Source organism: Elephas maximus, chromosome 10 (genome assembly GCF_024166365.1).
Source record: "Elephas maximus indicus isolate mEleMax1 chromosome 10, mEleMax1 primary haplotype, whole genome shotgun sequence".
In the NCBI taxonomy this organism is placed as follows: Eukaryota; Metazoa; Chordata; class Mammalia; order Proboscidea; family Elephantidae; genus Elephas; species Elephas maximus.
The window spans coordinates 68,954,825-68,974,163 of record NC_064828.1 but is presented as its reverse complement, the minus strand read 5'-3'; the positions used below and the strand labels follow the sequence as shown (position 1 = coordinate 68,974,163).

General features: G+C 35.8%; 1 protein-coding gene across 2 annotated transcripts in view; it reads right to left on the bottom strand.

The window, feature by feature from the left end:
* TMEM260 (transmembrane protein 260) overlaps positions 1-19,339 on the bottom strand; it is a 74,809-nt gene that overhangs the window by 18,845 nt on the left and 36,625 nt on the right. For both annotated transcript variants that reach the window (XM_049899404.1, XM_049899405.1), the window contains exons 5-12: positions 18,617-18,730; positions 14,662-14,841; positions 13,107-13,147; positions 9,574-9,657; positions 8,310-8,424; positions 6,202-6,374; positions 3,750-3,921; positions 895-1,043 (exon numbers count right to left, since the gene is read on the bottom strand). In XM_049899404.1, the coding sequence (XP_049755361.1) occupies positions 895-1,043; positions 3,750-3,921; positions 6,202-6,374; positions 8,310-8,424; positions 9,574-9,657; positions 13,107-13,147; positions 14,662-14,841; positions 18,617-18,730 (1,028 nt within the window). The remainder of the gene's footprint in view (positions 1-894; positions 1,044-3,749; positions 3,922-6,201; positions 6,375-8,309; positions 8,425-9,573; positions 9,658-13,106; positions 13,148-14,661; positions 14,842-18,616; positions 18,731-19,339) is intronic.

Below are 19,339 nucleotides of genomic sequence, written 5' to 3'. Positions count from 1 at the left end.
GCCAAAAGAACAAACAAATCTGTCTTGGAAGAAGTACAACCAGAATGCTCCTTAGAAGCAAGGATGGCGAGACTACATCTCATGTACTTTGGACATATTATTAGGGGGGATCAGTCCCTGGAGAAGGACACCATGCTTGGTAAAGTAGAGGGTCATTGAAAAAGAAAAAGCGGAAGACCCTCAATGAGATGAATTGACAACAGTTGTTCCAACAATAGGCTCAAGCATAACAACGATTGTGAGGATGGCTCAGGACTGGGCAGTGTTTTGTTCTGTTGTACATAGGGTTGCTATGAGTCAGAACCAACTGGACGGCACCTAACAACAACAACAACATACTACTGAAGGAGATACTTATGCTCGACTTTAACTACAAATAATTTTGTGTTCCCAAGTAGAGAATTCACAATTCTCATATTTTATCTCAGCTAGCATAGCATAACTGGAGGTGTTTTTCTTCCTTATAAAAATTTCTTATCCTTTAAAAAAAAAAAACCTAGACTATTTTTACACAGTGATTATTCCTGGAAAACATTTGCTGTACACTTAAAAGTGGGCCCTGGTGTGCATCTGGGGAAACTATAATTGCTTGTGATCCACCTGCAATGATTTCAAGTCAGCAGACACATCTCCAATTTCTCTGAATTGTACTAAGATCTTATTTGCTGCTCTTGCTAATCTGTCTTTATTTTTCCTTTACCCAGAACAATAACATTTATTTCTGCCTGGTCTCATTTATGTGCAGATATTCAATTTAATTACAAAGATAATCCCACCGGTGACAGGGAAATAGGTGGAGAAAATTGGTCTTTTGGATGAGGCACAGCTGCTACATAAACAATTTTAGAAAAGCTTAAGATTTTAGAAAGGTTATTATATGAAAATAATGCTTACGGTTTGTTTATTTCAAGAAAATGATAAAGATTAAATGTGACCATCCCACTAGGTAATATGCCTTCCACAGGATTCCACCGGTTCCCAGGAAAGTTGACACCTGGTAAATGCTTTGCCGTCTTAGGCAAATACCACTCGTAAGTCATCATCTGTCAGAAAAATCACAAATAATGTCAGACTTTTAATATATTTCTTAGAAGAATCAAGTGTATCAAGTACAATGAAAAGATTTTAACATGTAAATACATTCAGTGAACAGAGACATACTACAAAAAAAATACATACAAGCACAACTTTTCTGTGTGGTACCGATTACTTTTCTTATGACTTGGGTTTTGTATCTTAATGTATGATTACCATTGATAACATCAGCGCTTCATTTCATTTTACCTCCACGCATTTGGCTAACTACCTAGAATGACCTTTCCCCATTTTTATACCTACAGAATGCATACTCAATTTTCAACACCAGCTTAAATATCACTTCCTCTATGATGTTCTCCCCAGTGTCCACAGCCAGAATGATATGCTCCTGTAGCACTTCGTATCTGCCCCTATTATAGCTCTTAGCCTATTCCTCACTAGACTGTGAACTCCTAAAGGGAAGAGACTGTATCTTGATTTTTATGCATCTGCATCTAGCACACTGCCTGGCACAGAATATTTCTCAAAGCTGGTTTGCTGAAGTTGAGATTTCTTTGATGGCCAGGCTAGACATGCCTAGACAAAATATAAAGATGTATCATTACTGTTATTTTATTTTTTCAAAAAACAAGTGTTGCTCACCTAATAAGACATAATCCCTGCCCTTGAGAAGCTCAATCACATGATAATCTAGGTCTCAAACTGAAAAGCCTTTTTGGCTAAATTATCTGAATTCATTTTGTTGTCATTATTTGCTGTCGAGTCAATTCCAGTTTGTAAACCCAAATTAATTACATGTCCTTAAGTCTTGAGTCTTCCTGTCACCTCGAGGACTAAGGTGTACCTGACCCAAGCCATGGTATTTTCAATCGCCTCATATGCATGTGAAAGCTGGAAAATGAATAAGGAGACTGAAGAAGAATTTACACCCTTGAATTATGGTGTTGGCGAAGAATATTGAATATACCATGGACTGCTAAAAGAACGAACAAATATGTCTTGGAAGAAGTACAATCAGAATGTTCCATAGAAGCAAGGATGGCAAGAATTCATCTTAAGTACTTTGGACATGTTATCAGAAGGGACCAGTCCCTGGAGAAAGACATCATGCTTGGTAAAGCAGAGGGTCAGTGAAAAAGAAGACCCTCAACAAGATGGATTGACACAGTGGCTACAACAATGGGCTCAAACATAAGGATGGCACAGGACTGGGCAGTGTTTTGTTCTGTTGTACAGAGTGTCACTATGAGTTGGAACTGGCTTGAGGGCACCTAACAACAATAACCTTATATCTTCCTTTAAGAAGCCCTGGTGGTGCAATAGTTAAACGCTCAACTGGCTGCTAACCCACCAGCCACTCTACAGGAGAAAAGACCTATGATCTGCTCCTACAAAGATTACAGCCTAGGGAGCACAACAGAGAATCCCTGAAGGAGCAGGAAAGCAGTGGGATGCAGACCCCAAATTCTCGTAAAAAGGCCAGACTTAATGGTCTGAGACTAGAGGGATCCCAGAGGTCATGGACCCCAGACCTTCTGTTAGCCCAAAACAGGAACCATTCCCGAAGCCAACTCTTCAGACAGGGATTGGACTGAACTATATAACAGGAAATGATACTAGGAAACCATATGGAGCAGCTCTACTCTGCTCTATAGGTTTTCTCTGAGTCAAAATTGACTCAATGGCACACAACAACAACATCTTCTTTGGATTAAAATAAATCAGTTATACCAGAAAGATATCTCTGAAATAATAATTATATACTTTTATATGTACAGGTCTCTTCTTTTAAAGTCAAGTCTCCTGCTTATACTTTTAAAGCCTTATTACAGTTTAGAGATCATCAGCCTAAAAATTATGTTTATGTTTTGCTTAGCATTTAACTAACAAATGACAAATTAATTTTAGTCTAGCTGTACATTGTAAGAACTCAAAAATACTTACTGAATTAAATTTTGTTTGGGTATATTAATAAGTACCCACTGTGTGCTATGACCTTAACATATTTCTATCATAGGATCAATAAACCAAAACCAGACTTTATACAAAAGTTCCACAGCAGAACTGTGGTTAATGATTTCTATTTTGAGTAAAATGTTTACTTACCCACAGTATTATTATTTTATATTTAACCTAATTTATTTTAATTCCTGGACCAGTGGCTACTATTAATCTGAATGGCTGAGTTGACTGAATGGAAAGAACAATTTAAAAATAAGCTCACAATACAATAAATATTTCCATTGTATGTCATATGAACTAGTTGTTGCTAGTTGCCATTGAGTCGATTCTGACTCAGGTGTTGCAGAGTAGAACTGCTGCATAGCGTTTTCTTAGCTGTAATCTTAATGGAAGCAGATTGCCAGGCCTTTTCTTCTGTGGTACCGCTGTTTGGGTTCAAACTGCCAACCTTTAGGTTAGCAGTTGAGCGCAAACTGTTTGCGCCACCTAGGGACCTACAGGTGAACTAGAGACTTAGAATATTACTTGAATCCAACATGAAACACATTAATTCTTAAAACATTCAGTTAAAATGAGAAAAAAGCAACTCATATGACTTATATTATTAGTCAAAATACATAAAGGAATGTGTATGTATTCTACCTAAGTGTGAGCATGAAAACTGCACCCACCTACTGTTAAAAACAGTTTTTTTAAAAATGCTTTAAAATACTATTATTATATTCTAAGTATATTTTTCATATACTTACTTCCTGATCCACTAATGAAATATCTGGCCTCAATCCCTCACAGTAATGCATGTAACGGAGAGAATTCCCTGGCAAATCTCCTCTGAGTAAAATAATTGCATCATGAGGCATAGAGGCTAGAAGGTTCTTTGCAAATTTATCAATCACATAGTTGGTCCTTTGGTCACAAATGCTAAATAAAAGGATGAAAAAGCATTAAAACAGCAATACTTTGCTATAGCTTTAATAAAGACTAGGCTTATTTTCCACCCCATTCCTTTCCCGTCACACAATCTACATCTAATATGTCAAAGTATTCTAATGTATTTCCTCTGAGAAGATACATGTATTTGAAAAGAGAACACTATCACCTGAGAAAAAGGAGAACTAATTATGCAGTTTAAAAAATTAGTCTACTGCTTTACTCACGGAATTTATCATCTTTTCCATAAAAAGGAATCATTTAGTGCTCAAGAAAAGGGTTTTTTTCCCTCTAAAAACACGTTAGTTCATTAAAAAAGGTTTCTAATTCCACTTGGAATTTAAAGTAATTTCATGTTACCATATTTTTTCTCAAATAATGCTCCCAAGTAACTAACGTAGCCACATGTATAATGTTCAGAAATTGGCATAGTGCGCTTACAAAAATAAAGTGTACAGGGTTGGGTAGCTGGCAAAAAACGTATAATGCATGCTTTTTTCGTATAAAAATACGGTAATTCCACTTACTCCAAAGGACTTTGGAGAAATGCAAAGGAAATCTGCCAATTTCTGACATAAATTTAGTATTTGTATGACTCTCTTCCATCTAGAGTTTGACCCTTTCCACCGCTCCCCTGAACCACAGGCTCCCTGTGTTTCTCTCTCCCATCAAGACCAAAAAAAAAAAAAAAAAAAAAAAATCCCACTAGGAATGAGGCCATTGAGAAAAAGGGGAAGGAATAGTTGGTTAAGTTGTTTACTTCTCTCAGGCATTATTTGCTATTACCAACAGCAGTGCAACTCTCTTCAATAATGAAGTGGACTTTCTAACTTGAATGAAAAACTGGCATGCATTCTGAAAGCATTCCATGAAAAAAGAAAAAGACTGAATAAGAGAGTAAATGCATCAAAAAAACTGGAACAAGCAATTTCCTTCCTGCTATTATCAGGTTCATTACATTTAAGAGAGCTGAGAAACAACCTAAAGTTGAAACACTGGGTTAGTATCAGAAAGCAAGTAAATACTTCTAGGAACAAAATACTATGCCTGTCTTTGTAATTGAGGAAATAATGAGCATTTCCCTGTTATGATGCCCTGTTTTGCAGTGTGATGCCTCACATTTTGCCACTCAGCAAAGATGCTATCTTTTCCTTCCTCTGGGGCAAATAAAGAAATCTAAACAAAATAAAACCCAAGCCTGTGCAAGCATCCCTGGTGTTGAACTTGAACTGCCCTAAAGACCTGAGGCAATAGACAACTGGGATCGGGGAAAACAAACAAACAAACAGTGGGCTTGATGAACTCTTCTTAAGCCAGCTTGCAGAAGTATCCGGGAGCCTCAATCCCTTCCCACAAGGCCGCCTGGTGATGCAGCCTTCCTAACACTGGCTCTATCCGGGTATTATAATCAACATCAGTTTTTAAGGCGGACTGTGCAAATTTAATCTTCAAAAAATAATACTGGTATTACTTTAAACTTGAAAGACCTCGCCTACTTCTGTTATGGTTATTCAATAGTGCTGGAAATAAATGAACTTTCAACTGAAACTTGGACATCTTTTCTGTTAGATGGAGATTTTCACTGTCATGGTTATGAAAACAATTAAATATATATATATGAATAATGCATAAGGGTTAAAAACTTTATTTTAAAATTAATATTCACTTCTACAGGGTGTACTAGATAAGAGCCAGGCATTATTCAAGATGAAATCATCAAAGTATAAAGTGAATTATTTTAGAGCATACCAAAAGCCCCAAATGCCTTTCCATCTGAGCGGTGTTTTACATATACACCAGATGCCACAAAGTATCTCTAGGGGTCTTTAGAGGAAAAGACACAGATTACACATGCCACGCCACTCAAATTCTTGCTTGTCACAGTCTGGAACTACACATCACCCATGTTGACATTCTGGTTCAGGAGGTTTAAAAACCCAAAACCAAACCTGTTACCATAGAGTGAATCTTGACTCACAGCGACCCTACAGGACAGAGTAGAACTGCCCCACAGATTTCCAAGGATTGGATGGTGGATTTGAACTGCCAACCTTTTGGTTAGCAGCCGAGCTTTTAACCACTGCGCCACCAGGGCTCCTCAGGAGGTTTAGCAGCCCCAAAATTTTAAGAATCACTGCATTCAGACCAAGCTGCCTCACTTTGAGCCTTGAAAAATCAGTGGGAGTTAAAGATGAAGTAAAATCCTAGAATCTAAATACTCAAATGTCTCTGGCTTGAATGCTACTTTTCATAAAAATAACCCTGTGTTACCTGTAATTAGAATATATTTGGTAAGTTACAAAAATCATTGCTGAAAGCCACTCCAAACACTGAAGCCCAATGCTGTTGTGCAGCACTCGGTTACTCTCAGACAGAAGTGCAGCCAACCCAGTGCCGGCGAGGACGGCCACCACCGCATTGCTCTGCATCCAGAATCGTTCTACCTGCAAAACAGCACGTGCAAAGAGTGTGTCCAGTTGACCAGCTCGTGCACTCAGTCACATGCTTATACATTGAAAAATGTATTGCATACACTCAGTTGCTTATGCCTGCTATCATTCAGGTGCTGTTAAGTGACTTTTCCAATCTAACTCCATGGCACTTCATTTTTCAATTTCCAAACATTCCTCCTTCCCCTTTTGACATATGTGTCTTCCATTTTGGGTCCACACATTCATTTCAATACTGCAGCTTTGCTTCTGAGCTCCTGGAATATATAAACGGGAGGGACTAGAGAAAGGCTTTTGCTTTACTCCTCATGCTTCCTTCCATGTGGAGAAGCCCGACTAGTATACACTTGTCTTAGCTGTGTAGTGCTGCTGTAACAGAAATACCACAGGTGGGTGGGTTTAACAAACAGAAGTTTATTCTCTCGCAGTCTAGTAGGCTAGAAGTCCAAATTCAGGGTGCCAGCTCCAGGGGAAGGCTTTCTCTCTCTGTCAGCTTTGGGGGAAAGTCCTTATCATCAATCTTCTCTGGTCAATGAGTTTCTCAGTCCATGGACCCCGGGTCTAAAGGATGTGCTATGCTCCCAGTGCTTCTTTCTTAGTGGCACGAGGTCCCATGTCTCTCTGCTCGCTTCTTTTATATCTCAAAAGAGATTGGCTTAAGACACAACCTAATCTTGTAGATTAAATTCTGCCTCACTAAAATAACTGCCTCTAATCCTACCTCATTAACATAATAGAGTAGGATTTATAACATATAGGAAAATCATATCAGATGACAAAATGGTAGACAATCACACACTACTGGGAATCACGGCCTAGCCATGTTGACACACATTTTGGGGGACACAATTCAATCCATGAAAACACTCCTGGCCTCTATGTCCTTTCACTTATTTTTCCCTGTAGCAGTACAGGGATTGATTGGACTAGGGGGTTTGGGAGATAGGATGGGCATGCATAGTCCTGTCCTTTCCTCTCTTTCTCTGGAAAGTGAGCTGCCCACAGGAGACACTTGTCTGGGGCAGACTCTGTCCCTGTGGCAGCACTGCCTGTGACTAGTGGGTAAGTCTGACAATTCTAGGATTTGATATGAGGGAACTCCTTTAACCACAGATATAAGCCATGTTCTCCAGTCCCAGCACTACCTGTAGTAAAGGTGATTCTTTCACCATTTGTGCTGGTTTATATTGTTTCTCAACTGATTCAGAATTCAGGTAGTGGAGTGGGGTATTATTTATTAGGCCTCTTGAACACAAAACAGTTTGTTGGTTTCAGCTGCTAAAAAACAGCTACCTAATTTACAGAGTTTCTATATAAGACGAAATACCCCAAAACTCAGAAATGGTAGCCAGGGAAAAACAAAAATGTGATTGATCTTATGTTCAGGCCTAGGACTTGTGAGGTAAGAAATAAGGAAATAAGTTGGTAAGAACCCTCAGTTAAAACCCATACTTCTTTTGCTATTTCAAAAAAAAATTTTTCAGGAGAAATACAGTAGTGCGTATGCACTTATATAAGTAAGTATATAGGCACTATTCGAATCTGCAAGGCGCTCCTTGGAAACTCTATGGGGCAGTTCTACTCTGTCCTATAGGGTCGGTATGAGTCGGAATCGACTCGACAGCACTGTTTTTTTTTTTTTTTTATATATACTTATAAGCATACACACACACACACACGAGGACTAACTTAAATGTACCTTGGATTTTTTTTTCCTGACTATTGTGTTTATTAAATGTTACTTTTTTTTCCCCTAAAATTTTTTTTTAGCTTTACTGGTTCAAGAATTTTAACTTTTGAATTATAATAATGTATATAAGATTCCGACTATTCCAGAAATAATTTGCCCTTCTACAAGATTCATGAGGGACACATTTGTACATTCTTCACAAATTTTCTGGTCAAAGGATATAGCTAAGTAAAACTTACCACACCCATGAAAAGTGGTTTCGAGATATCTAAATTTGCCCTCCAAGCAAAGAACAATGAATAAACACAAAACATCCCAGTAAAAAGCCATACTAATGATGGATTTGGTCTGTCCCTAAAAAAAAAAAAATAAAAATACATCCAAAAATTATTTATTTGTGTGAATATCAATAATAACATTATACAGCTTAAGCTGCAGAAAAAATATTTGGATCTATACAAGTTTCCATTTTTAACTAGTAACAGGGAAAGATCTTGGTTTTAAAAATCTGAGAATGGGCAAACAAAACAGAGTAATGAGCTACATATTATATACAACTTGGAACTATGCAGCAAAGAACACAAAGTTAAAATTCACAAAAGAAATACAAACTATATTTAGGAAGTAATCAAACATGCAAAATAAAATAACATTTTTATGCATCAAAGTGACAAGTTTCAATGTTGGTGAGAATACAGTAGAATGCTCGTACAATCTTTGAGGAAAGGAATTTGATGATACATACCAAGAGCCTTAAAATATTCACATTTGTTGACTCAGTAATTTAACATAGAGCCGTAACTCTTAAAGAAATAAGCAGATATGTAGATTAAGGTTCAATCCATAAAGATACTTTAGTATTACTGATAATAGTAGAAAAAGTGGAAGCAATCTAAATATCCTTGAGTAAATGAACATTTAAATAAATTCTGCTATGGTCAGGATAGAATATTATACAGTTATATGATCTTAAGAATTGTTTGTACTACAGGGAAATGCTCGCATGCAATGTTAAGCAGGTGTTAAGGAAACGGAACTGTAGCTGTATGCACCTATAAAAAAAAAATACTTTAAATACACTTCATGTACAGATGTTAAGTACATATACTCAACAGATTAGAAAGTGACAAAAAAGGTAAATGGAAGCCAACGGTCCTATATTTTTTAGGTTTTCTTTTATCATCAGAGAAATTTAAATAATTATTTGCTTCTTTTGCAAGGCAACAGTAGAAACGGTATTGGCAGGGTAAGGGATCAAAACAGAAGTTTAAGATATCAAATGACTTGTTTAGTTAGATTGTAATATACTGCTAAATTTTTCAAAATCATTTGATTTATAATTGGGGGAAAAACACTGGCAAAAAAACAATATATATTTGTCTTGATAGAAGTGAGCAAGAGTCATTTATTTGAAATATAAACTAATACCGGCAATATTCTACAATGACATATTAAAAACATCAATTCAATTAATGAGCATGGGAAAAGGAATACATTACTTACTTTCTTGCTAAACATATATTTGCCCAAACTGCAAGGACTTGGATGTTGAATGAGAGCTCTGTCCTCATATTTGTTACCTGAGAACTATAAAAGACAATCTAATTTATTGCTGGCACAGGGAAAATCTAGTTAATCCCAAATAAAATATTCTTTGAGGCATAAATGATTATGCACTGAACAACTTTAAGGGCTGGAGTCAGATTTTAAAATTATTTTCTGTTCTTTTAAAGATAGGAGAAAAAGCATCAGAAGAAAGAATTAAACAGTTCTAAAATGTCTCCCAACTGTAACATTTGGTTACCAATTTGTATACCTTAGGATAGGATCAGAACAAATAATTCTTATGTCTTTCTGATATTGGTATACTTTATAGGCTCTCCCTGACTGGGTTGATAATAAGTTGTTTGGAATGGGTTTTGACCTTTCTCCTGGCAGCAATGTAAACAAGGCCTGCGGCAATATAGCAATTGGAAACAAACTTAATTCCAGTAGTTTGCCAGAGATTAAATCATGAAGAAAAAAGGAAAACAGGAGTGATTTTCAACCATTGTTTTCTGAGTTACCTTCTTCCTTAAAGGCTTCTTTGTTTTCTGTAATACTTGGTTTTAAAAATGTTTAAGCAATCTCAAAGAAATGTGTCTTTTCCTTCTGTCTTAGTCATCTAGTGCTGCCATAACAGAAATACCACAGGTGGATGGCTTTAACAAAGAGAAATTTATTTTCTCACAGTCTAGTAGGTTACAAGTCCAAATTCAGGGTGTCGGCTCCAGGGGAAGGCTTTCTCTCTCTGTAGGCTCTGAAGGAAGATTCCTTGTCCTCAAAATTCCCCTAGTTGAGGAGCTTCTCAGGAGCAGGGACCCCAGGTCCAAAGGACACGCTCTGCTCCCAGTGCTGCTGACTTGGTGATATGTGGTCTCCAACTCTGTGCTTGTTTCCCTTTCGTTTTATCTTTTGAGAGATAGAAGGTGGTGCAGGCCACACCCCAGGCAAACTCCCTTTTCTTTGGATCAGGGATGTGATGTGGGTAAGGGTAGTGTTACAATCCCACCCTAATCCACTTTAACATAAAATTACAATCACAAAATGGAGGACAACCACAGTATACTGGAAATCATGGCCTAACCAAGTTGACACTTTCCAATCCATGACACTTTCCTACAGTTAAAATTCTTCCATTAACTAATATGCATTTTCCAGGTGTTATCTGAACTCTAAAATAGCACTTAACTACTGCTCTAGCAGTCTCCAATTTTTTAAAAAAGAAATGACTATATACTCACCATCTCAAAGAGCTTTCTTCTCCCTAGTGGCAACTTTACCAGAAAAAATGTGATGCCCTAATTATGGGAACCACACAATGTGCATTTTACTAATGGAGACTCATCTACTATGAGAAGACATCCTTATGAATTTTCAAACACACTTGAAAATTGATTGCTGCATGCGGCCCATTTCAAACCATTCTTCAAAAAGGAATGAAGTCAGTCCTTAAAATTAATTCTTGGAGACCTGGTGCTTAAACGTGAGCTCTAAAAGATGGTCACTGCCTAGGGTTAGATTCAATAATTTCCTTGTCCAGGATTGCAATTTAGAGATATCATTGGGAATGAATTTAATTTGCTTGACTGGAAAGGGATAGATGATTAGGTTCCATCATTTCGAAGGGTTTTCTTGTACTTATGACTTGCCTTTCTCAACATTCCTGTCCACCTGAAGCAAAGACTGGAGATTCTCTCACTCACTCAGAGAGTACTAAGATTATGCCTCTATTCTACCTTATAATTTGGTTCCAACAAATAGTGTAGATATGAGTGGTCATTATGTATACCAAGTCTTTTTGAGTATACAACGTAAATGCTAATTTTTAAAGTAAAGAAGGCCTTTAAATTCCCAAATAGAGTACTTTTATGTGCAACTAATAAAAGTTAGATTTATGGTCTAGGCTTACTCCTCAGCATTCTTTGGAGGTCCTGTGGGATTTGTTAAGGCAAAACGTATCGGTAATCCAGAATGCTGTAACAGCTACTAGAAGGCAGATAGAAGAGAATAGGGAGTGGGTCTTCTGGCACAGAGAAAGCAGAATAAAGCCAAAATTTGGAAACACTGATAAAATAGGTAACAAACGGAGCTTCTTGCTACCCTCTCTCCAACAACAACAACAAAAGGAGCCACAAAAGTTAGTGAGACATTAAAATAAATATTTAAAATAAAATGTGAGAACCATTAAAATGTTATATAATAACCAATAATGGGGAAATACTTTTAAGATATAAGGTGAAAACCACAAGCTAATAAAACAGTATATATAGTATAAGCCCAGGTTTTACAAAGTTTTTCATATTTGAAGGATATACATAAGAATGTCAGTAGATTAACAGTGGCTCTCTGCATATTGAATGATAGGCAATTTTACTTAAAAAAATTTTGCTTATCTGTATTTTCTAAAATTTTTATGATTATGTATTGTATTTAGGAAAAGGAATAAAGTTATTTAAAAAGAAAGGAAGAATGGAAGCAAGCAAGCTAGCAAGAAATTGTGAAAGCCTATGAACTGCCTCATTTATAAAAAATTGAAATATTTTCCCCATATTTTTAAAATGTTTCTGTTAAAAAGTCCGGAGAGTCCCAAATCAATAATTAGTTAGTAGATCACTTTAGTGTTATAGAAAAATATTCCCCTTCAATATTATATTGCAAACATTATACAAGTATTACTGGATTGGTATAGATATTTTTCAAGTTTTCTTAATCTGTGTGAGGTTTAAAGCAAATATTAACCCATTTTTCAAAGAACGCTAGTAGATAATATCAGTGAAAATACTTTGCTTAAGCTGGTTCTAATAATAATGTTGGATGCTAAAAACACTGAAGTAAAAAACACAGCTTACTACCAGACCAGTCTAAAGGAAAAGTCTCAAGAGACATTAGGAAACGATTAAGCTTTGAAGAATTAAAAGAGCACTACACAAACAAAAATAATTGTTCAAACTTTGCTGAATATAATGTTATAAAATGTCTCTAAAAGGAGATAAAAAAACCAGAAAAAGGAACAAATTCTTTCTAAAGCAACACTACATTGGCTAATTTTGAATACAACTAAAAGTTGAAACGTTTTCATTTTAAAGACTCCATATATTCATCATGGACATCCTGGCAGCGTAGTGGTTAAGTGCTACAGCTGTTAACCAAGGGGTCGGCAGTTCGAATTCGCCAGGCACTCCTTGGAAACTCTATCAGGCAGTTCTACTCTGTCCTATACGGTCGCTATAAGTCAGAATCGACTCGACAGCACTGGGGGGTTTTATATATTCATCTAACATTCTCATTTGCTGGTGTATTTATTGCTCACTTTAAGCTTCATCTTGTTGAAGGAAATGCTAGACTATTTGACAGTGTACACAAACAACTCTTAACTGTAGAGCTGAAAACTATTTCTCAGGCATACTTCACAAAGAGATAAACTCAGCAATCTCTAAAACCACTTAAAGGAATAGAGAAGTCATTTAAAATAGTTTCAAATATTTCATACTCACAGCAGTATCTCAGACATACTGGATCCTATTTCAGATTTTGCCTAAATACAAAAGAGAAGAGTTTATTTGTACAAACATTAAAATGAAGCTTTGTTAGACTATTGTATTTTAGCATCTTGGTTTAAAAGATACATGTTTTAAATACACAATTCAACACCTCTCTTGATTCAAAGTCTTTACTTCAGTGACTTACAGAATTTTTACAGAGAAGTCACTGAAAACTAACCCTCAACGTCCTTTAGGAAGAATTTCAGAAATAATGCCCTGGCTACAGACCAGCTAAACTATTCCAGCAGGAACAATAACACGTCAATGAATTAATATAATTTTTACACTTCTGTTATGCACTCTCGGTCTTTCTGGGCACTTTGATTAGAGTTCACTAACTTCTGGTAGCTTATAATTTCACACTTATGTGTGAATTATATGATTTTCAAATATGGAATGGCCCTAACATAATAATTTTATGGAGTAAACAATATAAAGTAAACAAGAGTATAAACTTAAAAGTATCAAACTCTGTCAAAATAATAATAATTATCCTCTTATTAGTCCATTACGAAATACTTCCTAAATAAAAAGTGTGTAAAGTATATTTAAGGGATAAAGACCTAAAAAAAATTACAGACTCAACATTCATTTAAGAAACAGAACCTCATCAATACAAAAAATTATCGCGCAAAGCCCTCGAGGACCTCTCTTTCTCTTTCTCACCCTCCCCCCACCCCCGTAACTACCTTGAATTTTGTGCTACACGATATATTAAAAAAAAGTTTTACTACTTTTCTATGTATCCTTAAACAACAGTTTAGTTTTTACATGGTCTTTTAGAATTTGTATAAATGATATCATATAATATGTACTCTCTGGAACTTACCTTCTTAAATAAGAGACAAAAAGCACAAACCATAAAAGAAAAACCTGATACAACTGCATATATTAACATAAAAAACCTTCAGTTTATTCCTTCATTTGTCAGACAACATTTACTGTAGCCACATTTAACATTTTCTCCTGATTCGTGCCTTAGGGAAAGCAAGACCTTTTGAACTTTTTAAAAGCACATTTTCTCCATTAAGTATAACCATATTTTACGAAGCATTTAAAAATACGTCTTTGGTTTTAAAAATGAAATACTAACGTGAACACTGTTCATCAAATATGTGGAGGAAAAAAAAGTGTTTTGGTCAAGGTAAATTAGAAAAAATTCTTTTTCCCTCAATCTTTTCCAAATATTTTGATTCACAGACCAAGTGTCCACAGTGACACTCGATGCTAACCAGTCCACAGTGCTTCCACTGCAAGCAGCGGAGCCCCAGATGTTTGTCATCCTGAAAAGTGCGCTCTACCACAACAGGGTGATGTTGGCTTAAGGGATTACAATTTTTTTTCTAAACCATTTTAATGGCCACATTCCAAGGACACATTTGTTATGTAAATAACTGAAATAAAAATTCTATCAACTGTCTTTTTTTTTTTTTTTCAATCAAGGTCCAAGCAGAACACTGAAATTTTGTAACTCATTTCCTTAAAAGGACTTTAAATACAGATTTACCAGACTGAATGTTCCATATTCTTCCCTGAGAAAATGTGTCAAAAATCCTAGCACCGTTGTCTGGTCTCCCCAGGTCCAACGGGCTTGACTGAGGTAGGATGAGATGGGAAGGTGGACATAGGGCAGCAAACCAGCAGAGAAGTACAGACTCAACTTCAGCAAGGAACCCACGGACAGCTCCTGCATTAGAACACAGCGGGTTGTATAATAATGTTTATTTTAGTCCAGTCATCCTGGAACTTCAAGAATGCATCAAGGAAAACATCAAATATGTTTACACAGAGCTGATCTCTCAATTTATATTAAGTCACGACAGAATACTATGTTAAACCTTCTGATTACTGTGGATTACTAGAAAATTGCATCAGCCTGAACTACTTTGCATGGCAGGTGAAATATGAATGACGCAAACAGTATTAGTATTTACGCTTAAGTATCATGTTTGGTTGATCATGTTTATTGCATCTTTTACATTTAAAACCATGTCATGACATGCAGCATTGTAAGCTGAGATAACACACTTGGAGGTGATTAAGTGTTGTTTGGTTGATTTTAAATATGCCCAAAACATCGTTCTAACGTCAATGTGCTTCACTCATTACCATCATCCGGCGTAAACTTAGAACCATTAACTTTATCATGAATATACATTTTCGTGATTCTTTATAGGAGAGTTCTGGATATTTCATGGAAATGTTTGGCACAGATTAAGTTAGCTTTTATATAACCTCCAACCTTAACCAAATGCTCTTAAAAAAAAAAAAAAGATGTAAAAGAATATGAATTCTGGGATACTAGAAAGATTCAAACATTGGTTGCTTTAGTAGTTGTGGGTTTTAGTATTTGGTAGTCTATTACAAATATCATAATTGGAAATTATATTTTTTCCTTTAAAAGTAGAGAAATTTATACATAAGAGTGAATACAAGAACCAAGGTTCACATTCACCAGAACTAGAAGCAGTTGACTTACATTAGCATTTTCAAATAAACATCCTTTAATTGAGAATGGAGTGTTTTTATTACAGTATTGATTTCATACGTGATTTCTATGGTGGTAATGAGATACATAAAAAAGGACAGCATGAAAAGAGTATAAGAAATAACTAACGCATGCCTTTGCTGTTCTTGAAAATGGTATTACAGAAAGTAAATGTTTATATTTTAGCAGTTTCTGTATGTTGTAAAGTTGAATGTAGAATGATGGTAAGAGGTGGTTGATGAATTTTCTGGTTTTGTGTAGAAATAAACAGGTAGACAATTAGATAAGAGCTACTACATAGAGTCCAGAAGAGTGGTTTATAGCCCTAGCTACACATTAGCACCTGGGGAGCTTTTTAAAAATACTGAGCCCAGGTCTCACCTCAGATTGATCACGTCAGAGTTGTTTTGCAGTGGGGCCATGATCAGCATATGTATACACATGTATGTAAAATCTGCACAGGTACACACATACATACATTAACACATGTATGTATACACCAGCTGCCATCAAGTCAACTTGGACTCATGGCAACACCGCGTGTCAGAGTAGAATTGTGTTCTACGGGGTTTTCTTTTTTTTAAAACAATTTATTTTATTTTTGTTGTTAAGAATATATGCAGCAGAACATACACCAATTCAACCATTTCTACATGTACAATTTAGTGACACTGATTACATTTTTTGAGTTGCACAACCATTCTCACTCTCCGGCGTTAATATAAACTCACTGCCCCCCAAACCTCCTATTTAATCTTTTTGGTTGCTCTTGTCAGATCTTAAAAGAGCACACTGCTCAAGGCAGCCATTCTTTACTAGTTAACTTAATCTATTGTTTGGTTTTAAGAAGACTTCAGGTGAAATTTTTGGTTTAAGGTTTAAAGATTATTTTAGGGCAATAGTTTCAGGGATTTATCCAACTTCCATGACTCCAGAAAGTCTGGATTCCATGAGGATTTGAGATTCTGTTCTGCATTTTCCCCCTTTTGATCAGGATTTTTCTGTAAATCTTTGATTAAATGTTCAGTAATAGTAGGTGGACACCATCCAATTCTTCTGGTTCATGGCAAAGGTGGCAGTTAAGGCTGATTTTGGAAATAGATTGCCAGGTCTCTGGGTGGACTTGAACTTCTAATCTTTCAGTTCACAGCTGAGCACATTAACCATTTGCACTACCCTTGTATGTATATATGTGTGCACATGTATGTGTATATATATACATATATATAGGTATGCATGTCGCACACAAGAGATATTTTTAAGCTTCCCAGATAACTCAAGTGAGCAGCCAGGGTTGGTACCAACTGACCCAGGACTTCTTGCTCTGCATTATACCACCAAGATCCAACTATCACAGTTGCTCTGGTATTTAAATAATGGAAATGAAAAGTCTGTTGAATAGTCATAGCTCCCAAAATTTCATCATTTATTGGAAGCTTACTTTACTACAAGGCAAACAGGTCCCCAGTCCAGGTTTCTAAACTGTCAACTCCGAGTCCTGCATGTTTGTATACAAAGCATATGGCTTGTCTGTCAATCAACTAACACAAAATATTTGCCTTGCAGGTTCTTACCAGAGAGTACACCTGTCTGGTCTCTGCTGATGCCAGAAGCCTGGCTAAGATGATGGGCACAGAATGCGAAAAGCTATGGGATATGCTATCCACCCTGTCCGTGCAGCCATCCAATTCACAAGAAAATATTTGGGTGTCCTCAGTTAGGTATTCTATGGAAAAGTCTTCACTGAGGTATACTTTTTAATGTAATATTTCCATTTTTCAAATCAGTGGCTTATGTAAGACCATATAAAGAACTTTCTGTATACTCTATAAAACCCCTATTAAAGACATTGCCTGTTATGCTATTCAATGTCCTTACTACATAAGGACTTGTATGATTGACTTAACAGAAGTCAGTTCCAAGAAAAAGTTTATCTTTCCTGCCAACTGTTATGTTTTCCTTTTATTCATTTTTTTTCAATCACATAATAAGAATCTTATAACTGCCACATTACCCCCTTTGCTTTGCTGCCAAGAAGCTAAGAAACAAAATGAGTTCAAGTATAGTAAATACAGTTACCTAAAACTTTGGTATAATTATTTCCCTATTTATGCACAATAATTTTATCATATGTGTGTTTTCTATTATGATTCTGATTATAGCTGGGTATAACTGGCAAATAATAAAATGATACATAAAAGCAGCTGAAGTGTAATTCACAAACACACAAAAAATAAATAAACTAGTAGGTAAAATGACCTAGGACTGGCTCTGTATATAGACTATTTTAACCTGTGGGAAGAAAGATGGGCAGAATAAGGGACATCTATCCTGCTAAGGGAAACCTTGGTTGTGTAGTGGTTAAGAATTCGGCTACTAACCAAAAGGTCAGCAGTTTGAATTCACCAGGCGCTCCTTGGAAACCCTATGGGGCAGTTCTGCAATGTTCTACAGGGTCACTATGAGTTGGAATCAACTAGACAGCAATGGGTTTGGTTTTGGTTTGGTTCTTCCAAGGAACTCTTGGCTAATTTAACTCTCTGCCTTCTCCTTACCTACATCTCCCAGTGCTTTAACAAATTTCCTTACCTTACTTTATAAACAGCCATTTTAATTTATAATCACTTTCCTCACAGTATTATTGGTACCCCATTCCTGGCCTTAGGATATATAATAAAACAACCAAGGAAATTTGACATTTTTGTTTTAAGTCCTTTTTAGCCTATCCTCTTTGAGGTACTGTTCAAAATCAGTTAAAGAAAATTATGAAACATGCTAGATGCCACTGTAATCAATACTGCATAATTTTTTTACATCTTCTTTTTTCAGTCAGTGTTGTTAGGATCTAAGGTTATTTATGATTTACATAAAACACAAGAAAAATTAAAGCCCAGGTTTTCTGATGCTCTGAGTGTTATATTGGGCCTAAGTAAAATATTAGAAATTTTGATTTTGACAAAGTTAGAAAACCTACCTTCTCTTTGAAAAGTCGAAAGAGAATCCATGGTATTATGCAGAGAACATAGAGTACTATTGTATGCTGGTTACATAAGCTGAGGCCACAGCAGAAGGCACCAATTTTAACTATCTGAAAATAAATAAAATGAAAAAAAAGTCTAAGTTAAAAATTCACCTGGAATTCTAAGTAAGCACAATAGTAAAAAGCTATTCTTTATGTTAAAACCAAGCACTTGTACCACAGGTAAGATTTAAATCAACCTCTTAGGTGCAAAGAGTCATGCTTTAACAGTTACTAATATTTACATCATTATTTTTTACTAATACCTTTTATTCTCACTAAATCACTGCAGTTTGTCCTTAAATGTCTGTCTCCAAACTTATTTATAGAAAGTCCCTTGTGTTGACTAGGTAAGTCCTAACTATAATGGTTAGGACTAATAAAAGCAGTCCTTAACTGTAATTCTTACTCAAGCAAAACTATAACTGAAGCTCAGCAATTCTTTCTGTTTTACTTTTTCTCCTATTAAATACATGGAATATGGCAGCTTTTATAGAGAAATATGGTTATCTGTAGGGTTTTTTTTCCTTGAACATGTATTATTTTCTAATTAGAAAAAAGTTATCTTAAACAAAAAAACTGTAACAATATCACAGATCTGTTTATGTGAAACACAGACAAACCATGATGTTCTTTTGTTTTTGTATTCTTTAATGAGACAAGGCTGTCCTTACTAGG